General features: G+C 42.7%; 1 protein-coding gene across 3 annotated transcripts in view; it reads left to right on the forward strand.

Moving 5' to 3' along the window:
• Positions 1-1616: 1616 nt before the first annotated feature.
• The window catches only part of UBE2D3 (ubiquitin conjugating enzyme E2 D3), a 35292-nt gene continuing 10206 nt past the window's right edge, over positions 1617-26702 (forward strand). The window contains exons 1-2 of one of the 3 annotated variants that reach the window (XM_039350703.1): positions 1617-1762; positions 2355-2722. In XM_039350703.1, the coding sequence (XP_039206637.1) occupies positions 2699-2722 (24 nt within the window). In that variant the 5' untranslated portion in view covers positions 1617-1762; positions 2355-2698. Of the gene's footprint in view, positions 1763-2264; positions 2723-26702 lie in introns of those variants that run through there. The other 2 variants (XM_039350701.1, XM_039350702.1) reach the window with 2 other exon arrangements.

Genomic DNA, 26702 nt, shown 5'->3' on the forward strand with positions numbered 1-26702 from the left:
ATGAAGGGAAGGGATGTTGAGAGTTCAAAAGATACAGGCCTAAAGGCATTCTTTCCCTGTTTTCTGCCCATTCTTTGGAACATGTTCACAGAAGCTCTGCTGGCATTTTTTTTTTTTTTTTTGGAGTTCTCCATAGGGCCAAATTTTATTTGAACAGGTATGTTGGCATTATATTGATATCATTTGGTTGATCTGTATTCTACATATATTGATTTAAATATAACTTTTGTATTTATTGTACATTTTGAGGGATAGGTTGATGTAGGCAATATAAAATTACAGTAAAAAATTGAGAGCAATTTCGTAAAGTGATTAAGGAGTGGGGAATCCATCTTCTAGTCCTGCCTTGAGCACAGAAGAGTGATTTTGGGCGAGTCACTGTCTCTCAGTCTTAGGAAGAAGTGGGATATATAGAAAATTGAAATAGATTTAGCCAAACAGTTTGGGCTAATGCTTTAATTTTCAAGATGCTATACACCCAAAAAAGCCTTATTGAGTAATCCATAGGTAAGAAAATCATGGTTAATGCATAAATACAACATATGTGGATACTAAAACTGACCAGCTGAAAAAGAGCAGGGGTAAGATGGACCAGATGATCTCAATTCGAATCCAAGGCAAACCATTCAATATCATAATAGTCCAAATCTATGCCCCAACCACTGGTGCTGAAGAGGATGAAATTGACCGGTTCTATGAAGCCCTACAGCACCTTATAGAATTAACACCAAAAAATTATGTCCTTATCATCATGGGAGATTGGAATGCTAAGGTAGGAAGCCAAAAGATAACCGGAATAACAGGCAAGTTTGGCCTTGGAGTACAAAATGAAGCAGGGCACAGGCTAATAGAATTTTGTCAAGAGAATACAATGGTCATAACAAATGGACTCCAGAAGATGGTAGAGGACAGGAAGACCTGGAGGAACGTTGTCCATGGGGTCGCGATGGGTCTGACACGACTTCGCAATTAACAAGATGGACCATTCGGTTGCTGGGGCAGGGAGGGAGAGGAACACAGGTTATCTCTGTTATGTTCTGTTCCTTGGTGGCTTAGCATGTTTAATGATTTTTACCATGGATGAACCAAGTGTGTTTTTTACGATTTTTATCTCGCTTTTTTCATATGCAACTCACGATGGTGAACCTATCAATAGTCCTTCCTCCTATTTTCCTCACAACAACCCTGTGAGGAGAGTGAGATTGAGTGACTGCCCAAAATCGCTCAGCCGGTTTTTCATGGCTAAGGTCGGGGAGTCCAACTCAGTCTCTCGATTTCTAGGCCAGCACCTTATTCTTTCAGAGTGTAATCTATTGTAGGGTTCAAATGCAGTCCCACCTTGTATATAATTTTTCAGAAGTTCAATATGTTCGAATCAGGGTTGAGAAAAACAATTTCCAACTCTTAAAAAGGGGCACCTTAATTTTGGTCACTTCCAGACTCTGAACTTCATTAAGATATACTCAAGTCAACCAGCTCGTGAACAGTCTGGCTATACCGAGAAGCGTAACCGTCAGCAGGTAGCATCTCATTTGGGGTGGGGGTGGGGGGCTGATCCAACGAAACGACAGACGCCCCGCAGACCCAGCCCAGCTGTGCGGAGGGATACAGGGCCAGACCTGCCTCGTTAAATAGATCCGGCCGTGACGGCCATTCACCTAGTGCGCAATCCCGAAAGGGAGAAGAGGGCCGAGCGGCGTATTTGCTGGAGGCGGCCGAAAGCGCGCACGCGCTTCATCCCGATTCTAACGGCAGCTGGACTGTAAGTGTTCAAGGAGGCCGTCGTTATTGTCGCGCAGGAGGCAGGGGAAAAAAGCGGACGCGCTCCGAGAGAGGGAAAAAACCGAAGGTGGGGTGGGAGGACTGTGCGCGTCCATGTGCTCACGTTTCGACGCGCGCATTCCGCGTTCCCTGGTGAGCGAAGCCGGGGATTTTCCCCCCCACCAGAAGATAAGCGCTGTTTATCTCGCGAGAGCTTTAGCGAAGACGTTTGTGCGCCTTCCCTTTTTTCGCTTAATGCCGAAGAAAAAAATAAATATGATGAAGGGCGCGTGCGCGAATGCTCTAGATCCCTTTTCTCTCTTCGTTTCCCACTTTCGCTCCACCGAATGAGCGCGCGGTCTCTTTTCCTATAGCGGCATTTGAGCGTTGCTGGCTTCCACCAATCGGAAGGCACTCAGGGGCGGGAGATCACGCGGGCGCGCGTTGTAGGCCCGCCTCCGCCCCAGGGGGGAGGGCGGTGGCGGAGGAGGCGGGACCTATATCTAGCTCCGCCCTTTCCTTGGCCTCGCCGGCGGCGGCGGTGGCTGCTGAACCTGAGTTTAACCGCGTTCTTCCCCCATTCCTCTCCGAAGGAGGTTGTCGCGGAGCCGTCGCTGCTTTTTTGCCGGAGAGGCTCGTCGGGAGACATCCGCCGATCGAAAGAGGCGGCGCCGTTGACGTCGCGGCTGGTGTTCGGTGCGGGCGGGCGCCCCCGGCTGTTTCCGGAGGAAGGAGAAAAACGCAGGCAGCGAGCGAGCGAGCGACTCCATCCCCCACCCGCAGGGAGGGAGTGCGGCAGCGGCGGCGCAGACAGGCCCGACGAGGCGGAGGCGAAGGAGGCGCAGTTCGAGTGACCCCCCCCGGCCGCGGCGGCCACCCACCACCACCACCACCACCACCACCCTTACCGCGACGCTCTCCCCGCGCAGAAGGAAGGATGGCGCTGAAACGCATCAACAAGGTGAGCTGGGCCCCCGAAGCGGCCTCGGCCTGCCGGCTTGGCCGAGCCGCCGTGCGGAGGAAGAAGCCGGGAGGGAAGGCTGCCGCCTCCCTTTGGGACCGTTGGGACTCAGTGGGGATCGCGGAGGCTCCCAAGCCGATTCGTCCTCCCCGGAGTCTGTTCGGCTGCCGCCGGCCGTCGTATCTGCCTTCATTGAAATTACAAAGCCGCCTGTTAGGTAGCTCACCACCCGGGCCCCAGTCGTTTCATATGGGGAATAATAAAAAACTAACCCGGATCGCCCTGTGTGCGTGTTTGTGTGTATGTGTTATGTACGTGTCTGTGTGCGGCGTCTGCCTCCCATCCGCCGTCGGTTTACTGTGCCCCGGCCAGGAACTTCTTTCCCGCATTGTAAGATGGCGGCGGGCTTGCCAGTTCAGGCGCTCCCCGGGATCTCTTTCTCTCTCGCTCTTTTTTCTTCGCTCGCTTTCAGCAATAATATGACTGACACACGCACGCTCGTCTCCGTTCTCGGCCACCTCCATTGCAGCTGCTGGTCGGCCTGGCCCAGAGGCCTTAGCCTTTTTTGTTAAATGCGGAATCCTTGTCTTTTGCCTCCGCTCCTGACAAGGAGCGGAAGTATGTGGTGGCGGCTCTGTGATGCATCGAGAATGTCGTTCTTGCACAATCTAGAAGGAGGGTGGAGTAAGGAGCTTAATGTGAACTGAGTGTCGTTGTGAGGAAGTTGGTTCCTATTTTGAGTTAGAGGCTCACTTGTTCTGGCAGAGGGTGCGGTTTAGGTAACTTTGTCACCCACCTAGTTTCACTGGTGACGTTCCTGTAAACTAAGGGTCAGTGTACTTTTACAAATGGCTAGGGTCTTGGAAGTGCTAGTGACTTGCTTACGTTTGGAGATGTTTTTTCTTCCTTGCATTTTTCTGGCAAGTTCAGGGTGGGCTTGAAGATATTCTGTCCCTATAAAAGCTGTTTATAATTAGTGCATGTAAAGCATTAGATCAGCTGTCATAGTTGGACCACCTTTTAGATTATATTTTAGATCTATAACCTTTGACTTGCCACTTTTTCTATTTGTGTTCAATATTAAATATGAATAGATGTAAACTTACATATAACTTGTTCCTGCAGTAGAGAATAACAACTCAAGGGAGTCACCCAGCTTTAATTAGTTTTCAAAACAACACAGAGGCAGAATATTTAGCAGCTTCAATCTTGAATGTTTTGTTTTTTCTTAATGTATTAAATGCTAAAGAATTGAAAGATAATCAGAGTCCTGACAAAAGAGGCGCTCATATTATTGGCATTCTGTTTCATCTTATTCACAAAGTCAGATTTGATGTAAAGTCTGCTTGTAGGTAGTAGTTTAATTTATTGAAGCTGGGATTCTATAAATAAGAATGTAGTTGTAATAACCAAGTTTTAGAATTTAATAGTTTATGGCTGTAATAGCATTATCTTTGGTAATGTAACTGGTGTTAACTGAAATCAATGCATGTGATATGTTCTAGAACTCTCAGAGCTGATGTCTCACTTTTATCTGGTTTACCTAGGCTGTAATGAATGCATTTTTATCAGTAACACCCTTACAATGTAATATATAGACTGCCTGAGAAATGTTTCCTGGTTTGTTTGTTTTTTGTCAAATACTGCTAGCTCAAGGTTTAACTTATGGCCAGAGCAAGTAACTAATGGTGTACAAAATATTTTCAATTTAAAATTGTTATTGCAGATATCCTGGAAGTGTTCCAATCCTGTTTCAACCATTCTCAAAGTATTCTAATTTGGAACAGTTCTGGAATGGTCAGAACTAATCTAACAACAGCAGAACAAGTTATTCCAAACTTGAAACAACTCTCAAGTTTGAAACATTTTGAATTAGAAAACATTTTGTATACCTTTACAAATTATTGAAATGTGAATCAGTTCAAGTAATATTTAAATATTCATTATTTAAATACTACCTAAGGAATTTCTATGTTTCTATTTGCTACTTTTCTCTATACTTTTGTTGCAGTTTTTTTATAAACTTTGAAACCACTACAAAAGCCTCTTCTTGAAAACCCTAAAAGTAACCCTTGCATGCTTAGTCAAGTAAATGAAAACAAGTGGCTCACATTTATGATAGAGCTATACCATTAATTTAGTAAACAAGTAATTATGGATAGGAGTTATTACTTTAGATAACCAGGTGCACTCAAGATTTCTTACTCCCTGACATATTCAATAGTCGAGACACAATAATTCAAAATTGTCCCAGGCCTCAGATTGCCAATGATTACTGAAGAAATAATTCTCAATTTTGTTTCTCTTAATATATTGGCAAATTTTAGAGATTGCATATCACCTACAAACTGAACATTTGTAAAATTCATAGTATAAATACGTATCAATCTTCAGCTATAAAATTAGAATTTACTAATTGTCTTGGTATGTTTAATTCAAGGAATACTTTTTATAAAGTGTTTACTATATCCTACTTTATTACTTTTGCTTGTTCCTTCATCCCAGTAGGTGTGGTTAAACCAAGCAATCTATTAGTTTTTGTATTATTTCTGAGTACTGATTGTTTGGAATTGATAAAATGCCAAATAAATATGGAAGTTACTTTCTGTTTAGTTATTATCGCAACAAAAGTATCCAAACAGGATTGAGAAAAGTACATCAATATGCACATTTAATACACAATTCTGTAAAATAAAGAATAGATGTTTAGCCATACTGATTTATTGTAAAATGAATAGTGGTATTTTTAGTTAAGGCAGCATCAATGGAATGGCAGTTGTAGTTCCTGCCACCAGTATTGTTTATGAATGTGGCAGAAAATTCAGTTACTTGCTAATTGATCATAGTGGTTTGCTTAGTTTATTGAACTCAGTTTAAAAGATTTAGCTATCAGATGCTAACATTTCACTTCAAACAAGTTAGCTGACCAATCAAAAGTTTTATAAAAAAAATATTCAGGAGTGTTAATGAAATGTTTTATTGTAGATAATGACCAGTCAATACAACAAACAGCAATACAAAGACATTAGACAGCATTGTGTTGCATATTTTATTTATGACAAATCAGAAGATAGATGGATTGTGAGAAGTATGTCTCCTGAATCATAATATTGTCATAAAATATTGTTGATGAGATAGGTGAAATTAGAATCCGGTGTAGCCATGATGTAAAAGGGAACATAGTAAATTGATAACTTAAAACATTTTAGTCCATTGCATCACTAATTTTTTTCATGGTTCATTTTTTTTTCTTGGTTCAAGAATTCATGGCAACATGATTCTGTCTATTTTATCAGTGTGTAGTCTGCATGGTGTCTTAGAGAACAGCTTAAACTTGTCCAGTAAAGATTTGGATAAGTTGCCATCTGTAGCTTTCTTAGTTCAATAGATCATTGTTACTTGATATGCATGATACTTAACTAGCTGTTCATACTTGGTAAAATGTCATTTTGTATATTATATTTTTGCATTTATATTAAAATTCTGTTTGTTTTTACAGAGCTTCATCTTTTTCATTGTATACTTTAAGGTTTCTTTATTATATTGAATGATCCTATATCAAACTATTTTCTAATAATTGTAGTGGTTTTGTGTTCCAAAATATTTGAAATGTTTGTCATTTGAGGCCTCTAATTTCAATTAATATTTGTTTGGAGGAAATAAAAGTTACAAAAAATCAGGAGAATTCGTGATGTAGCTTCCATTCAGCTGTATATTTAACTGGATACTTTTGAATTGGTTACTATCCTTAGCTAACCTTATAGGATAGTGACTATGATGTAGTGGTAGTAAACCTATTGCCTCCTAAAGAAGATATTTAAAAAACATGACCATGTCTATCCTCCCTATTTTTTTTAGATCAGGCTTAAAATAATTATGAATCTGATTTGATAACATTAAATTTGCTATGTTGTTTATAACATAGTGTCAAATAGTTCACCTTTAATAATTTAGATGTTAAAATTTATCTTGTATTGTAAATGTTCTAAGACTCCTTACATTAATCTGGCTTTGGCCATGTCTACTGGTTTGTTAGAGGATGAAGAAGATTATATTTTTATTGGATAAAAAATCTGTTATTTTTGCTGATGCACCCAATGTGATTTTATAAAATTTGGAAATGAACAGATTTAATTGTTTTAGTAGTAGTTGTTTAATCTGGTGCAAAAACTCTTGCTAGCAAAATACTGGATTAACTAATTTTTTTGTCATATTGGTTATATCAGAAAGGAAATTTTTATATATATACTACTAGGTGCTTTCTCTCCACCCCTCAACCCTGGTCTTAACCATATTGATAGGAAACTCACAGCATTTTCATCAGTAGGTCTGTTGCATTTATATTATTCACTATATTGATTTGATGGGAGAAAAATTGAAATATTTTAAGTTACTTAAATGTCATTGCAACCATTAAACCAGTGATTCTCAACTTTTCTAATGCCGGGACCCCATAATACAGTTCCCCATGTTGTGGTGACCCCCAAGTGGGTGTGGCCACCAATAAGAGGGAGTAGGACAGCTAGGGAAAAGGGAAAAAATGGCGGACAGCATGGTTTGGTGACCCCCGTGAAATGGTCATTCGACCCCAAATGGGGTCCCGACCCACAGGTTGAGAACCACTGCATTAAACTATAGCATTGCTGACATTATGGAACAGCCCTCTGTAGAGACCAGACTGATTTCCTTTTTGTTGCTATTTCAGAAGCTCTTGATTGTTTTGCAGAGCTTTCCCCTGCTGTAAATGTTACTATCTTTATTTTTAATTATTTTTATCTGTAATTCATGTTGTATTCTGTATTGTTTTTATAGTTTTTTTATTCCTTCCATGGATGTTCCCATCTGTACTTGTTCTAAGTAAGCTGCTGAAAATTTGTTTTGATTGCAGTACCATCTTAGTATGTGAAATATCACCAGTAATCTTGCTTTACATATTTCATCACTCTGGGCTGCTCTGCATGCCATTCTACTGCATGTTTTCCTGCCAGTTTTGCTTTATATGCTAGATTTGCTTTCCTAATCTTTGCTTATAGTAATATCTAGATATCTGTCAAAGACAACTTTGTTTGCAATTCTAGTTCAGGATTTCTTTGAAATTTTCTTGGTAACTCATGTTAATAATTTGGCATTATCTTAAGGATTCATCTTTACACATAATAGCAAATCAGATTAGTTTGAATTGTTCTTTACATTTGGAATACCGTAAATGCTGGCGTATAAGACGACTTCCGTGAGTGATGAAATCGGCGCCAAAGACGGGGGTCGTCTTATACGCCGAGTCGTCTTATACGCCGGAAATACTGGTAGTTTCCGGCGTATAAGACGACGTTCTAGGAATGCGGCCCGGCTATAAAGACGGGGGTCGTCTTATACACCGGGTCGCCTAATACGCCGGCATATACGGTACTTAGTTTTCTTTGAGCACTGAAATAGAATTCTAGCCTGCATTTCTTTCCAAATAATTTTTAATGTTCACAAACCTCTATGGAGAAGTTAACAAATTAAATAGCACTCCTTTTCTGCATTATAGTATGGCATAGCTGGTGGCCTTGAGTACAATATGACATGGATTAATTCTATCCTAAAACTAGCTGCAGTGATACTTTTGGTTTGTTAAAAGAATTCTGGAGTTAACTATATTTGTGGACCTTGGCAGAAATCATGGAACATGTCCTGATCATTATTAAAATGTCCTTAATGAACTTAAGAGGCATTATGTTTCCTTAAATTAGTATTTAAATTTCAGGTAGCATAAGTAGTCCTCGACTTATGACCATAATTGAGTCCAAAATTTATGTTGTTAAATGAAACATTTGTTAAGTGAGTTTTGCCCTATTTTACAACCTGTCTTGCCACAGTTGTTAAGTTAATTACTGCAGTTGATAAGTTAAGTGAATCTATCTTCCCCATTGACTTTGCTTGTCAGATGGTTGCAAAAGGAGATCACATGACCTTGGGACACAGCAGTGGTCCTAAATATGAACCAGTTGCCAAGCATCTGAATTTCCATCACATGATCCTGGGGATTCTGCAAAGGCTGTAATTTTGAAAAACCATTGTGTTACATTTTTCAATGCCGCTGTAACTTTGAATGGTCACTAAATAAACTATTGTAAGTTGAGGACTACCTCTATTCACCATTCAGAGTTGTGATGGTGCTTAAAAATTAATTTTACTGCCCATTTATAGCCTTTGCAATGTTCCTCAGTCATATGATTGCCATTACAGTTAGTATGTGTCCTATGCCTGACCTGAGGTACCTCTCCCTTGCAGAAGAGAAAGGGATTGCAAGAGAATAAACTGTTTACTCTTCTACATATCAAAAGCAGTGTGACCAGGGCTGTGAGCACACTACACAAACACAATATATTACTCTTTTGAAATTGTTTCCTCTCTGATTTCTTTGCAAGGGAGTGAAGGAAGCAAGCTATTTCTGTAGGCTCTCTCTCTCTCTCTCTCTCTCTCTCTCACTCACTCACACACACACACACACACACACACACACACACACACACACACACCAGAGGAAGCTGCAGGCAATTGGTGCAGTCACATTGTTTTTGATATGTACCAGATAATAAGCAGGTACTCGAGCATTCTAAAGGGCAGGGGAGTAGTTAGCAGGCAAACACAAACCGAAGAGGTGAAACAATGCAGATAGTCCTCAACTTACGACTGATTGCTTATTGACCAAAGTTATAACAGACTCAAAAGTTACTTATGACCTGCCCTCAAGTTAGGGCTGTTACACCACTTCTGTGATCACATGATTGCATTTCAGGAGTTTGGAAACTGGCTTGCATTTATGACTGGTTGCAGGGTCCCACGATCATATGATAGCATTTTGCAACATTTTTTTGCCATTTAATCCATTGATGGATTCTCCATCTCCGTGCTGAGAAAAGGCATTCAGTTAAGACAACGCCCCTTCTGGCTCAGTTGTCATAATTCGGGGACTACCTGTAGTATTATCTCTTTTCAGCCAGAAAGTACAGTTGCATTCACATGATTTCCAATTTAGCGACTGGCTGGAGTCCCAATTATGGTAACAATACATTTATACATAGGTTACACATAATGATATATTGGTTGGATAGTGACGTTTTCTTTAGAAGTCAAAATAATAGGTTGGGAAAGAGACATTTGTAAAATAAAATACTTTATTCCTCATTTTCATTGCTGAATTGGCACTATTTTAAATAATTGACTTGCATAGCTTTTTCCATGTTTTGCTTTGTTTAGTTTGCAAGACCACTAAGGTACTTTAGATTTGAAGATAAAAATGCACTTTGGACTATGTAATTGTAACTTATTTCTGCAAGTATTTTAAGCAGCCTATGCAATTCTAGTAAAAGGTATGTTTGCACCTGAAACCACTTCTAGACAGATGCTAAGTTGTATTATCCAAGGCACTTTTCTCTCTTCAAATACAGAATGCTGTACAGTTTTAATTGCTATATGATTTTTCTATATTTTACATGAACATGTCAAGGTTCTTTTAAAAAAGAACACTGTTTATTGCAAATTCCTTTTAGCTAAAATGTCTGATTTTTGCATTAATTTTGGTACAACTTTCATAGTGAGTCTTCATTACATAAGAAAGGGCCAGAAACATCAGAGCAGAATTTCCTAAATTCTTAATCTGATTTCCAAAATTCTGTTTTGTGTTCCATCCTTGCAATTCCAAAATTACATTTTAAATTCTACAGTGGTCATTTACATAATCCATTGTGGATTGATTAATTAATGTTATCGCCTATGAAATATTCAAGACTTAGGGTTGTGATAGAACTGTCTCATGCTGAAAACTACTGGATTATGTTCTGTGATTTTTGCTCCAGCTCAGTCTATGGGGAATTTTGCCCTGTAATTTGTGAACCATTTTGTTTCAAAGTAGAATCTTGAATCAAGTAGTCTTTGGGGCTGTTAATAATAATGGAATAAGTCTATTGACACAGCAATCTTATAGCCTCTAGTAAAATTTGTTTTAATGGTGTTAATAAGTCATGACAATGATGATAAGCCAATCTAAAAAAGAGCATTGTCTTTATTTGACTTAGTAATTAAGTGCATTGTCTCCATTTGTATTTTTGCTGTCACCTATCTTTAAAGGGTGGTTTTGTGTTTTCTGTAAAATGTGTGGCACTAAGGAAGAGAGATCATAGTTCAATAGCAGTTGATTCACTTTACAAAAGTCTCAGACTTAGTATTCCAGAATGTTCAGTTAAGAAATTCTCCAAAGGCAAGGCTATTAATATTAGAATACATTACATGCATATGCACATGGCCTCCACACTTCTCAATTTTAATTGCTACTTGGAGTCTTAGATAATGCTGATTCATCCAAATCTAGTTATTCCTGATTTGTCTTGCAGGACAGTCGGTACTACCTTAGGGTTTTTTTTCCTGTCTAGCCATAACATATTTTCCCTTCCACTGCCTATTGCCTAGCTCAAGATTATGTTGCTGAAAATGCAGATTCATAGACTAAGTGCTGAAATATGCTGTGATGTATTATACCACCAGTTTTTCTTAGTATTGTACTAGTAGAAATAGTCATTCTTGGTATGTTCCCTGTAATGACTATTGAGAAAGAACTGCCCAAATAGTTTAAGATTTGTTGTCTCTATTACTGAAGTAGTTTATAACCATTTGTAATTGCCATAAAGAAAATACATTATATAATTCCATCAAGATGCAGTATCTGGAAGCAATCGTCAAATATTATTCTCTGATAGTTAAAACCTGGAATGAGTAAATATCCTCAGCACAACATTTTCACAATCTTCATTTAATTATGTAAAATGCCTTTTTATTACTCTAGCCTTCTGGTAAGATTTACTATAGTACAGTTTTGTTCTGCTGCGCATAATATTCAGAATGGCAGGAGATCCTTCCAGTCTGTTTAATCCAGTCAATTTAATTTTATTATTTTATCCAGTCTACTTAATTTTATCAGTACTAAGAAATGACAGAAAACCTAACAGTCTTTAAGAATACTCAGACATCCTAGAAATGGCGGTATTATTTATTCCCAAAATGTTTACTGAGGGTTAGGAGTAGAATTAAATAACATGGCTCATGTTTCTTAAGCAAAGTCTAAGATGACTAACTAGTAATTTTATTCTCAAATATTGATCTTTCTGATAATGCTATAGTCTCATTTTTTTGCAAAAATATAACTTGGACTTAGACTTTTTGATAGGTCTGTACAAGTGTTGAACTATACTTTGTCTCTAACCTGTGGGCCACAGCCCACTGGGCTGTGGGAATGGCTGGCGAGTGTGTTCAGGTGCTAGTGGCTCGTTTGAGCATGTGCACACACATTTCCCTGCTCCTCCCTTTCCCTCTGGGCCGCCAACCCGGAAAGGTTGTGGAGCTCCGCTGTAAAGCACTGTGGAGCAGTATATTAGTGCTATTAACAGTCTCCTGGTTTGTTGGCAAGCACCTTAACCACATTGATTAATAAATTGGTAAATGCTGTTTCACAAACCTAGAGCTTTTTTGAGGCTGTCAAGGGGAGCTTGGATTTTTGAAAAGTTTTTCACAACATTCTTATAATTTTTTTTAGCAGTTGTAGCTTTAGAGCGTTGTAGGTTATGTATATAGCCATCCACCCAATCTAAGGAGATTCTGAGCAGTGCAGAACAATAGATAAAAAAATGAAGATCTAAAAAACAGCAGTACAAATATAAAAAACCCTTATTAGTGCACTGATGATGTTGCCTAGTTTGGTAATGAAATGTCTGCAAGAGAATCACCAAACTCAGCTTGTATGTACTCTTCAAGGATACACCCATATAGATTACAGAAATCCCATGTGGAGATGACTAGGACATGAATGACTATAGGCAGTCTGATCCAGGAATGGGCGGAATTGATGCATAAGATGAAATTGTGCAAAGGCCCTCTTAGCTATGACAGCCATCTGCTCCTTAATCAGGAGTTGTGTATCTAGAAGTACCCCCAGATTGTGCACTGGGACTGTTTGGAGTAGTGCAACCCCCTCCATTACTAATGATGGCATAATCTGTGAGTTGGTGGGCCCCCCCTAAAATAGCCGTTCAGTTTTTCCAGAGTTCAGCTGAAGCTTGTTGTCTTCCATCTAAATCTACACAGCCTCCAGACATTGGCATAAGACATTTATGGCATTGCTTAATTTGCTGAGGGAGAGATATATAGATGGGTATCACAACAGATGACCTCACCATGCTCATTAAAAAGGAGAGGGACTTCCGGTTTTGCACAGTAGTGGCCAGTTGTGGGCTTGCGGATTCTCTGCACCCCGTGGCTAATTTCACCCTGCCAGGGGACCCGAAATGGGTCTAAGTCGTCACCCTGGAGAGGCAATGAAGAAAGAAGGGTGCTCCAGCGATTCTGGAATGGTGGCGACCATTCTGTTCGACTTGGGGAAAGTCTTCTAACCTGACAGGAGAAAAGCTGGCCATATTGCATTGACCAGCCCAAGCTACTTGCAACCGAAGTCCAAAAGCACTAACCAGCACAACTGTGAACAGCATGCTTGAAACTGGGTGAGGAATTTGATCTTCTCTTTTCTATTTTACATTTAATTTCCTGGAAAAGATCCCCAAGAAGCAAAATACCTGTGAAAGGGAAGGAGGGGGATTACTGCCCCACCCTTATCCTAACAGAAGCGGTAAATTAATCTTTTTATGGAGGATCAAAATACATGGAAGTGAAATAAATATAAAACCTGAAACTTAAAACTTAAATCTGGTTAAATCTAAAATTGTTTTAATGGTTAAGACTCTCATTTCAGAGATAATTGTTCATTTTGGAAATTGAAAAACAAATAGTTGCTGACACCTAGTGGCAGATGAAGACTATGACAGCTATGACTTTAATATAAGACTTGGCAAAATCTGGGAAAAACTAATCTATGTGACGTTCAAAACTTTAACAACAAAGAACAGTGTGACAAAAAAGACAATAATCTGGGGGGTAGACAAAGAGAGAATTATAAATTTCAGGGAAAAAATATTTTTTGAACTATTTGGATTACAAATATATATCTAATTGGGACTAAAGCTATTTACAGAGAAAAGAAAGGAAGAGGAAAACTCAAATTCTTGGCTATCATGGATCAGAGACATGTAGAAAGAACATATCAAGAAAACATAAATACGTCACAGGAGGGGATATATAGTATACTCTACTAATTCAAACAACAATGACTTTAAATCACAAAGAAATCCAAAACAACTTTGAAAATATAAATCAATTTATTTCCAAGTTATCTCTACAACAAAAAAATTCCCAGAAAACAACAACAGAGAAGGAGGAGATAAAACATAAATGGATATAGAATTGAGAATAGAGACTTAAAGATGGAACTTAACAAAACAAGGAAACATGATTTAATTGTAATGGAAAAAAATTCACAAGAATTGGAAAAAACAACTTATCTCTTAAGACTACAAAATAAATCTGAGGACAAGAAAACAGATTGGATAAAATATACTGTAGAGATGTCAGGAACATTGGAGAGAAAGGAAATGATAAGAGAAGCGGAGAGAAAAAGAAAAAGATTTTCAGCAAACATGGAAAGGCAGAAGTCCTGTACAAAGACACTTCTCCTGATTTACTTTTTATATCTACAGCAACATTTACGAACATACAAAAAACTTTTTGATTAAGCAAAATATATTGATTAAGAAAGACACTGGGCAAAAGAAAAAGACTAAAGTGGAAACTAAGAAAATAGATGATGGGACTTACCAGAGAGAATACTTAAAAAAGAAACATTTGTTTGAATATGGTTAAAGAAATAGAAAAGTTTTGGAATATATATGTCATTTTAAGAGGGATGAATTCTCTAAATATAATATAGTATGCTTTTTTCCCTTTTTTGTTCTCTTTCTTGATATGAGTAATATAAAAAAGTTGAAATGACTTGGATAACGGAAATATTTTAGATATTTAAATGTGATTGAATTTAAGAAAATTACAATGGATAAAAATGTTTTGAATAAGAGTTAAAGGACTAGATTGACTAGATGTATTAAATGGAATGTTTAAAGATTAAACAGTTTTAATTATGATTAAAAAGAATAAGATTTAGGAATTAAATATGTATTGGCTTAGGAGGGGGATATATATATATATATATATTAAGTAGCATGTTATTCTTTATGCTTTTTCACTCTTTCTTTTCTTTTTTTCTACTGTTTTATCTATTTCTTAAATGTAAAAGTACAAGATGGTTCATATGGAAAAATAGAGTTAAATTCTTAAATGTAATTAATTTTTGAGAAAATCTTAACCAGTAAGAATATCTAGAGTTTGGTGGGAGAAACAAATTAAAATAAGGACTGTAGCAGAATCTATAAGAATTGTATTAACTCAATGTTTGCAAAAGATGATATTTTGGGAAAAGAGGAAATCAACTAAAACTATTATTGGATTATGGATTATAGAAATCAGTTGTCAGTGATTGTTTTACAAATGTAACCCAGACAACACAGTTCACCAATTATTAAGTGATTTATGTTTTTTTTTAAAAATCTATAAAATATATTACAAAAAAAGGAAAGGAGAGGAGAAAGCACTAATCCTTATAACATCCCATATAGTTGAGGCCAAGACTTCTCTTCTCCCATCAGCATTATTTGAATTGACCCTGAAAGAGAGAGGTAAACAAGTGCAACGCCATAATACCCCCCCCACTCCAATCTAAAGGATATCATGATTGATGACATCAAAAGTCATTGAGAGGTCAAGTAGGGTAAGGATGGATATATTATCCCTAACTAAAACTGATGAAAAGGAAACTTCTGCATACAACATTTGATTAAGTTGTTGAATTCCATTACTGCAAGGAGAGGTAACAGCGACTAATTTGGCTGTCTTTAAAAGGAGTTTAGATAATTTCATGGGAAGCTGTTGAAGAGTCTTGGAATGCTACCTCTGTGTTGGTGAGATCATTTCTATAAATACCAGTTGCAAGACATACTACTGTAATGGAGCCTGTTTATTACGGCCCTATAATGTGATGGTTGTAATACAGGTCAGTTGTGTGGCCAACCCAATTTTACTGTGGTCATAAAGCAAATGGCACTGTCACTAAATGAATCAATGGTTCACTTATGGGCACAGTTTTGTTGAAAACTGGACGTAAGTGTTGATTTTCTGAAAAAGTAATGTAAACTGTCACGTGACCATGGAATGCTACAAATAAGCATAAATGCATCTGTGTTGTCAAGCATTTAAAACTTGTTCATGTGACTACGGAGAGAGTCTGACCACCAGAACTTCTAATCTGAATCAAAGTTACAGAATAACAGAGTTGGAAAGACCTTGGAGTCGTCTAGTCCAATCCCCTACTCAAGCAGAAGACCTTATACCATTCCAGACAAGTAGTCTCTTCTTAAAAATCACCTACAACTTCTGGAGGCGAGCTGTTCCACTGATTGTTCTCACTGTTAGGAAATTTCTCCTTAGTTCTAGGTTGCTTCTCTCCCTGATTAATTTCCATCCATTATTTCTTGTCTTGACTTCTGGTGCTTTGGAAAATAGATTGACTCACTCTTCTTTGTGTAAGTCCCCTTTTTCAGGTTGGTCATAGCTTGGAACAATCACTAAGCAACTGGTCATAACTCGATGACTAGCTATAACTGATTAGTTACTGAGAGACTCAGTATTGAATTAAGGTGGGCTGTTATTACATATTTGTATATATCTAATTTTTAGTATTAGTGCGGAATGATGATAGTAAGGTAAGGTATTGATATTTCCTCAGAACATATTTAATATTATGCAATTATAAATCCTGTTTATTTTATACACTGGGAAGAAATTATCATTTCATGTGTCATAAGCAATGCTGGTAAGTAAGGCTTACAGCACTTACTCTAGGACAAGGGTCCCCAACCTGTGGGCCGTGGCCCAATACCAAGCCATGGCCTATTTGCAACTGGGCCAAGTGAGCGGAAGGTGGTGTGTGTGCAACCGCACTCATGAGAGCGGCAGATTCTGGCACTCAGAGCCCCTCTCTCAAAGTGGCAAACGTCGATGCTTGCAGCCCATTCACACAAATGAAGCTGTCGCTCAAGCATGCCTGCCCCACACCCCCAAAGCCTTCTTCTCTTCCATCCCTCCCCCTCGCACCGGGTTGCCAATCTGGAAAGGTTGGGGAATGCTGCTCTAGGAAAAATATGCATCTGCAATGTAGGAGCTAAACATATGTTTAAGCATAACTGCTTGTTTCTAAGATAATGGCAGTTTTGGAAACTCATGCAGTAACTAGAAACGACATACTGCAATGTGATACTGATTCCCCTTTCTTTCTCCAGCATGGAAGAATGGAGAATCCACGAATGGGTTAAGTGTGTCCTCTAGCCCAATTAGACCAAATCAGTCAAGTTGCCACACCTGTGCTGGACTAGGTCACACCCCAGTTTTGATTTGGTCTTAGCCCAGACGGACGTGGTAACTTGGCTCCCAGAACAAATTCAGAAAAGGCAGGTTGTACACTTTCAATACATTTGTGGATTCTTCATTCTGTTACCATCTGGTCAGCGCTATCCCAGACTGGTAAAATCCCCTCAAATGAGCTCCGGCTGCTTAGACAGCCTCCCAGCAATCACCCAGCTGATGGTCGCGATCGCCGCTTTGAACGTAGCGATTGGCTTTTCTTTGCTTCAGCAATCTTTCTCTACAATGATCAGACTCAGGTCCTTGATTCTTCTCTTCTTGCCTGGGATAACAAAAGCTTCCTTTTGGATCTTCAGTCAGCCCTCGCCTTGAGACTTATTCGGCGATCGCTGCGGCCGCCATTTTGGAGCGCCGTGCGGCCAATGGCTGCATTTAATTTGAATTATTTACAATTTTCAAGTCTAGCAGTTGTCTCTCGCAGCAAATTCTGTCTTCCCTAAACCTTTCCTTTTACAAAGACCTAAGGAGGGACAGGTAGTCCGTTTCAGCCTGCATTCGCCGGGGCTAGTAATTTAATATTCACTCAGTCCCCTCATATAACTTGCTGCGGACGCCATTTTGAAATGCGGCAGGCCTTCATAGGACAGGATTCCGGCGGGACTAATAGGCCAGGTGAATTCTCCAGTACAGGAGATGGATAATCCATGGATGGGTTTTCTCTGTCTGCCTGCTCTTGAGACCAAGTAGCCAAAGCTTGACACGCCCCCACTTCCTGTGGAGTCCATTCTTAACTTGGTCTCTGCTCGGAGAAGACTCGTTTTGGCATGGCTCTCAGCTTATCAGGTTAGACAAGAAATCCATTGATTGATTATCCCTTGATAATTGGCTTCCCCTTCCCAAAAAAAAAAAAATTTTTCCACCTATAGGAATTTAACCACAAAATTTTCTGGGGATCAGTCCTGATCTCAAACCTAAAATTAAAAGGGGATTGGTGGGGAGGGAAATTTCCCCACAGATATCAGCCAGCCCCAGGGCTCTGGGGGGTGAAAAGGGGGGGAAGAAGGCATCAGCAGAGACTACTTGCTGAACCTTTTCCCCAACCACTAAGTTTTCCTTGGGATCATCCCTGATCCTATATTAAAATTGAAAAAGGGGGTGTGGGGGGGGAAAACTCCCCACGGATCCCAGTCAGCCCCAGGGCTCTGGAGGTGGAAAAGGGGGGGAAAAAAGGCATCAGCAGAGACCACTTGCTGAGCTTTTCTCCCCAACCTTCCAAGGGATTTTTTCCTCAAATTGGGGGAAAAAATAACAATCTCCAGGTCCGGATTCAAACTTGAATTCGGATCATCAGAGATTCCCTAGCAGCCCAGGGCAACCGCGGGCGCCATTTTAGTTGCCGTTTTCAGACAACAAAGGCAATCCCTGGCTGGGATTACCTTAAAACGTCACAGCGCGCCAAATTTAAATCCCCGGGCACAAGCAGCTTCTGGGAGGCTGCGGAGCTTATCTTCAGAGGGAAACGAAGCACAGGAAGGGAGTAAGCCAACCAAGAAACGGAGGCTAGAGAACCCTCCTGGGATCTGCAAAGCCCTTTTTCAGGGAGAAACGAGCTGTGGCTGCCATCTCTTGCCAGAGAAAGGCAAACCAAGCTTAAGGAAGCTCTACATCATATCTGGAATCACTGATAGAGGCGGAATAGGAGCACACAACCAGCGCTCCACCCCCGATACACACATATAATAATAGGACAAAATATAATAATAATAAAAATAGATACATAAATTTTAAAAATAATAATAATAATAATTAAAAAAAAATTTTTTTTTTAAAGCTAAAAATTAAGCGACTGCAGGGCCAACAGGCCTAAAGACAGAACACACAATATTATCATCATCACCATTATTGTTGTTGTTATTATTATTATTATTTTACTATTATTGTTGTTCCTATTATTAGTATAATAGTAATAGTATTAATAAGAATAAATTCCGCTCTAGGTGACCGCCATTTGATACCTGCTGTGTATTAAGTCAGGCCTACAGACCCTTTTGAGGTCGCCACTGATATTTTTTGCGTCCCTTTTCCTTTTTCTACTGGTGCACGTTGCCTGGTCACCTAAGGCCTCCGGGCGGAACCCAAGGAGTGGTTCCAAACATGCCTTCGGTACCTCCCTCAGCTACCGTGACCTTAGCCCAGAGAGAATATTTTTGTTGTGGTCGGGTGATCAGGGGAACAGTCCTGGTACTTGTTCCAATTTCGCTCCCGCCAATACTTGCCTGCCTGAGCGTCTTCTCAGTTTTTCTGGGACTGCTCAAGCGGAATGGAGGGACCCTCGTTGCCTCAATCCATGAGCACGACCCCTCCACCTCCCAATTACGGCTGCAACACACCTTCTGACCAGAAGGCGGCAGGCAAGTGCAAAGCGAAGACAAAACACTCGCTCAAGAGGCCCTCCAAGTTGGCGGAAAAGCAAGCCAGCCGTAGGCACCAGGCCCTGGAGAAGGAGTTCTCCAGAGCGCAGAGGCAGGCCCAATTGGAATTGGTTCAAATGGCGGCCACCGAGATGGAATTACCATTGGGTCCATCCACATCAACCCAGAGCGCGTGGTCCATTCCAGGAACACCGCAACCACTGGACCCGCCATCTACATCAGCCCAACAAACAACCACGGCGGCAGGCACAACCACTGAGTCCAACTCTCCACCTGCGGTCACCACACCCAAAGGTAATGACATAGGGGACATCTGGGCAGATGGACGGCTAGAGGCCCTATTAACCAAAGTGGTGGACCGAGCCCTAGCACAGCGCTCCGCCCACCACGACCAGGGGCCCTCCATCTCAGCCATGCCACACTCGGAACTCCCCTCAGAGTCCTCAGGCATTCAGGAACCCGTCTCCCCGGCCCAGTCCTCCATGAGTGGTTATTCTTCACCACAAGAGGAGGATCAACCTGGGATCTCTATGTCAGAGGATGAGGAACTTCCCCCTGAGCCCCCCTCAGGGGGATTATTTAATCCCAACCGCTTCCTCACGATACTACGCAAGGCCACAGCCATTGCGGACATGGGGACGGATCAGTTTTCTCAGCCGCAAGCGACACCGGCCACCACATCCAGACCCGTATTCGTAGAAAAGGTGACAACGCAACACCATATACCTTGCCCCGCCATTTTCCTGAAAGGGATCAAGAAGCCATGGGACTCTCCCGCTTCCTTCCCATCAGTGAGTGGTACGGACAAAAAATTATACAGCACTGCCACAGACCTCAATGAGGCCTTAGAAATTCCTAAAGTAGATGAAGCCTGGACCCCCTTGGTCTCCCAGACAGCCATGGCTGGGGACCTAGTGGAGGCCCTTAAGGCAGATGACAAAAAGTGGGAACAAGCCTTTCGCAAAACCCACCAGACAGCGGCATGGGCCATCAAAGCAGCCACCTCGGCCTCCTTTTTTGTCCGGGCCACCCTCATCTGGTTGCAACAACTACAAACCATAGTTCCTATGGAGGACATACGAACACACCAGGACCTGGCTAAGATGGTAGCAGCCACGGAATACGCTGCAGACGCAACGTTCCAATCGGCCATTTTTTCATCCAGATCCATAGCATCCAACATAATTGCCAGGAGAATGCTATGGCTAAAACACTGGCAAGCTGACACCAAGGCTAAGTGGCGGCTAGCGACCGCCCCTTACTCAAGCAACGGTCTGTTTGGGGAGGCCTTGGACCCCTATCTTGTAGAGAACAAAGACAAGCGGAAGGTCATGGCACACTTGAACAAAAGGTCAGACAAACGTACCACACCTTACTTTCGTAGGCAGTCCTTTCGTCAACCGACAACCACGCCTATCAGTCAGGCACCCAAGCCATTCAATCGGCAGGGGGGGACCAGATCAAAAACCCTGATGACAGAGTCACGACTCCTATTCAGCTGGGTAGAGCCCAATCTGAAGTCACTAAAAGCGGAACACATATCAGGGGTCAACAACCAGCAAGCGGACTTCCTAAGCCGCACCACAGTGGACCCTTCGGAGTGGGGGCTACACCCGAACTTGTTCCTAGACATCTCCCGCAAGTTCGGGTACCCGATCCTCGATCTGTTCACATCATCAGACAATGCCCAGCTCCCCAGATTTTACTCTCGTTACTTCAACCCGCGAGCAGAGGGGACGGACGCTCTGAGAACTCAGTGGCCTCAGGGTCTGCTTTATGCCTTTCCCCCACTACCACTCATACCGGCGGTCATCCGAAAGCTGATTCAGGAGCGGGCAGAAGTGATCCTAGTAGCACCATATTGGCCACAGAGACCGTGGTTCGCCGACCTGATGAACCTGTCTCAGTCGCCCCCATGGAACATTCCCCCTCATCAAGTGTCCCTACACCAGGGAACCATCAGTCACCCGGAACCCCAATGGTTACAACTGACCGCCTGGCACTTGAGCGCCAGATAATGGCACAGGAACTATTCTCTCCCGGGGCCATTACCATAATTCAAGCTTCACGCCGTCCGGCAACAAACCGCATTTATGACTCCACTTGGAAAAATTTTTGCCTTTGGTGCAGGGAACGGCAGTTTGACTTACACAAACTCTACATCCCTCAGATAGTAGATTACCTCTTGGAGGGACTAGACAGAGGCCTCGCCCCCGCGACCATCCGCAGGCAAGTGGCGGCCTTGTCCACCCTCCTCACCTGCACGGATTCGGTTCCCTTAGCTCACCACCCCAGGATCCGCGCCTTTATCAAGGGCGCCTATAACACCAGACCTCCAGTAATTCACAGGTACCCGTCCTGGGAACTACCGCGAGTCCTTCACGCACTCACTCGGTCACCATTTGAACCATTGGCGACCGTTTCCTTGCGACACCTGTCGCTAAAGGTGGCGTTCCTGATTGCCATCACATCGGCCAGACGAATTTCGGAACTGGCCGCACTGTCAGTCAGAAACGACCTATGCATTTTCCACAAGGACAGGGTGGTCCTTAGGTTAGATCCTGCCTTCATACCGAAGGTGAATTCACTCTTTCACAGGACACAGGAAGTAATTCTCCCAAACTTCTGTCCAAATCCAACACATGACCGGGAGCGGCAGTGGCATACATTGGACGTCCGCAGAGCCTTGCGGCGTTATATAAAGCGTACAGAACCCTTCCGCAAATCGGAGGCCCTATTTGTGTCCTTCCAAGCGGGCACCTTGGGGCGGAAAGTTTCCGCGGGCACCATTGGAAGGTGGATCCGAAGCTGTATCGCAGAAGCTTACAATGTATCATCCCTGCCGCCCCCAAGTCATCTCACAGCCCATTCCACCCGAAGCGCTGCAACTTCGGCGGCATGGGCTACCCAGGCGTCAATCGAGGAAGTTTGCTGGGCCGCGACATGGTCCTCGCCTTCCCCGTTTATACGACACTACAAGATAGACCGCTTTGCATCGGCGGATGCCTCCTTTGGTAGGAGGGTCCTCCAGCAAGTTGTCTCAGAGATCAATCTACCGGCCTTATCTGTTTCCCACCCCTTGGGACAGTGAGGCTTTGGTACGTCCCATCCATGGATTATCCATCTCCTGTACTGGAGAAGGGGCGTTGGTCTTACCTGAACGCCTTTTCTCAGTACGGAGATGGATAATCCACACCCACCCCAAGGCCAGCAGGCCGCTAGTAGGGAGCTGAGAGCCAATACCTCGTCAATCATCAGCCAATTCGCCCTCGTTAAGAATGGACTCCACAGGAAGTGGGGGCGTGTCAAGCTTTGGCTACTTGGTCTCAAGAGCAGGCAGACAGAGAAAACCCATCCATGGATTATCCATCTCCGTACTGAGAAAAGGCGTTCAGGTAAGACCAACGCCCCTTCTCTGGAGGTTCTTTTTTTCCAAGCAGTATCAGGGCCTGCTCTTACTAATCATTTAGACTCAGCTTTCAAGCCAATTGGAATTCACAAGCACTACTTACCTCCCTCAACTGATAAGCTGTGCTCAATTGGGCCTCTCCATTGTAGCCTGTTTGCCGCAGTCTGCATCTAGTAGAATGGCAGATACTGCCTGAGCTGCCACTAAGTGAGGCACGTAGGATCCCGTCACTAAAGGATCCCTTAGTGACGCGCAATATCTGTCGCTAAGTGTGACTCTGCACTTGCCGATAGGCCGGACTTCACAGATCCTCGTGTAGGCCAGTCCCACTTTGGTGGGCTGTAGCCGCATCTCTTGCAGACTGGGACACTTCAGCATTCCACTGGAAACTCCCGATTTATTATGGCGGACAACACCGAGCCACAGGCTTCCATCTCCGGTGGACACACAAAACACAAGTCATCCAACCAGACAGCAGCTGGAAAAACCAAGGCCAATCTAGACAGAGCCTTTAAGGCAGCTGAAAAACAGGCCGGCCATAGGCATCGAGCACTAGAGAGGCAATTTTCAAGGGCTCAAAAGTTAGCTATAGAGGGAACAGTTACCTCACCCCACCCACACTTGCTTTGTCACTGGGGGGGGGGTCCGTGCATCGCGTCCCCTGTACATACATGGTCTCCAGAATGGGACCTTGCCTAGGGTTCTTCATTCAGTTTTAGTCAGGATCACCTTTCCCTCTTTGCAGAGGAACTAAGGTCGTGAGGCCCCACTCAGATATCATAGGCCGCGTTTACCTCACCCACGGTGGCATGTGGTCCTCCAGAGAGGCCGTCCCTTCCGAGCCAACTACAGGTCCCAGTGGCTTTGTTTACCCCCACTGCAGCGCGACTCCGACCCAGAAACAACTATCCTTTACAGAGCAACTTCCAGGCAGTATCACAAGCAATGGCGTCTACAGCACGCCCTTAGGTGTCTTTCGCCCCATTGAACCCCCTGGCCTCTCCGGGTCCACCGCAACCCAGGGATTTTCAATACCCAGATTCGGCCTCACCCCACGCTCATGTGGGAACGAGGTCTCAGACTACACAGAGTATGGCCATGAAGAGGGTCAGTGGTCGGACGATGAGGAAACCACCTCAGAGGTTCCCCCTCTTGTAGGCTTGTTAAATCCTACGTTCTTCCCATCTCTACTACGCAAGGCCTGTGCCACCGGAAAGATTGATCCGGAGCAGCCTCCGGTGCCTGACCAGGTTCTTGAGCAGGACACCAGGTTCCTGGGCAGGACACCAGCCCGCTGTTTTCCGAACCAGTCATCAACCACCAACAGATCCCTTGCCCTCCCATGTTCTTGAAATCTGTACATGGACAAAGGGGATCACCAGGCACCTTCTCCACTCTCGGGGGGATCGACCGTAAACTGATTGATACGGTATCGACCCTGAATGAGGTGCTGGAGGTACCTGGAGTGGACGAGTCCTTAACTCCCTTGTTTTCAGATTCCAAGGTACGAGGGGATATGGTGGAGGCATTGAAAGCCAAGGACAAAAAACCCGAGGTCTCCCTCTGCAGGACACACCAGGCTTCAGCGTGGGCAATAAAAGCGTCCACATCAACTTCATTCTTCGCCAGGATCTCTCTGATCTGGCTCCATGAACTCCAGACTAGAATTTCTCCAGAGGAGGTAAGGGTCCATCAGGACGTAACCAGCTTCGGGCGGCCTTTGAATATATGGCAGACATGTCTCTTCAAGCGGCCAGATTCTCGGCCCGTGCCATAGCCTCCAACGTCGCCGCACATAGGTTATTTTGGCTCAGGAATTGGAGGGTTGATACCAAACACAAATGGCGAGTGGCTGCCGCTCTGTATCAGAGCAGATGCCTCTTTGGGGAGGCCCTCACCCCCTACCTAGTAGAAAATAGAGAAACAGAGGGTACTTTACCATCTCTCCAGGAGGTCGGGCCAACGCTTCTTTCCGTATGGCCGCCGTCCTGTCTTTCGGTCAGGACCAGATCCGGTATCGGGACACATCTCTCGGCCCTTTCTGGCAGGATCAGACCATTCTTTGGACCGGTCCGGTTACAGAGACAGATCCAGACAACAGGTTCAGACCAAGCGTCCCTTTCAAGGTAGGGGAGGCCGCCCTTTCCGTAGATCAAAGTGACTCGGGGTGGACCCCTCCCATAGGTGGCAGACTAACTTACTTTACACACCAATGGGAGACCACTACCACCATCAGAGACAGCTATCTCGAGTTCGTGACAAAACCTCCACATTATATTGCCTGTCCCCCGTTAAGGAATCCTCAAAAAAAGAGACTCATGCAGGATGCCATTCAACACCTGTTAAGCATAAGGGCCATAGAGAGAGTGACAACAGACCAACTAGGACAGGGCTTCTACTCCATCTTTTTCGTTGTCCCGAAGGCTTCGGGGGGGCTGGAGGGCGATACTTGACCTCAAAGGTCTAAATTCCCACCTATCGTATCGCAAATTCAAAATGCAAACACTCCAGTCCATTCTGGCCAGCATCCAACGGGGAGACTTCATGACATCAATAGATTTTACGGAGGCATACCTACACATCTCCATTCCCCCGGATTACAGATGATTTCTCAGATTCAGTCATTCCAACAAGCACTATCAATACAAGGCGCTGCCATTCGGCCTCTCATCTGCTCCCAGGATTTCCACCAAGGTCCTGGTGGTACTCGCAGCTCATCTTAGATCAGTACCGATCCACGTTCAATGTTACTTGGACGACATTATAAGCTCAATAAGTTTGCTTCCGCGGAGGCTTCCTTTGGCCGCTGGGTGTTACAGCAGGTAGTGGCGTCAACGTCAATACAGGCCCAGTCTGCTTCCCACCCATAGGGACAGATGGGCTTTGGTACGTCCCATTCGTGGATTCTCCATTCTTTCATGCTGGAGAATGGGGCGTTGTCTTACCTGAATGCCTTTTCTCAGCATGATGAATGGAAAATCCACCTCCATCCCTTAATCCGCAGTCAGGTCCAGTTTCAGGGAGCCAGCACGTCGTACAGTCGTTAGCTTCGCCCTATTCAAAACTGGGGCGTGACCTAGTCCAGCACGGGTGTGGCAACTTGACTGATTTGGTCTGATTGGGCTAGAGGACACACTTAACCCATTCATGGATTCTCCATTCATCCTGCTGAGAAAAGGCGTTCAGGTGAGACAACGCCCCTTCTCACTTTATAGCAAATTGCCTGAAAGTGCATCTTGGGTTGTATTAATAAATGGAGACCATGTGTTACCTTAAGGAATGTATTTTCTAAACTGAAATGAAATAGCCTGCAACTAAGGAAAGTATATATGTAGATTTCTAGTAAATAAACGGTTTTTTTGTTTTTGTTTTTTACTTTTTCAAAGTTTATGTAACTACTGTAAGAAGTCAGGAAACCATCTTGTTAACAATTATTCTTCCCTGTATTTTTTACATTGTAATTTTAGCAGCCTTTTTTTCTCAATTACTCAAGGCAGACTTTAAGTTAATGCATTTGTATAGTTCTTGTGCCTCTCTTCTGAGCTGATGAGATTGCTTCCAGAGTATTTTTTAGGAATGCTAATTGGACACAAGGGCCCCCTTTTAAATAAGGATTGTGATGAAGCTTTGCAATATGCCAGCTTTCTACTTCATAAAAAATCTTTTAATTTAAAATAAATGGGTCAAAACATAGGATGTGTCAACAAACCATGTCGACAAATCTCATGTTGGGAATTCAGCCTAT

The sequence above is a fragment of the Crotalus tigris genome, unplaced genomic scaffold (genome assembly GCF_016545835.1).
Source record: "Crotalus tigris isolate CLP2741 ecotype Arizona unplaced genomic scaffold, ASM1654583v1 scf7180000018350.1424685, whole genome shotgun sequence".
NCBI classification, from domain to species: domain Eukaryota; kingdom Metazoa; phylum Chordata; class Lepidosauria; order Squamata; family Viperidae; genus Crotalus; species Crotalus tigris.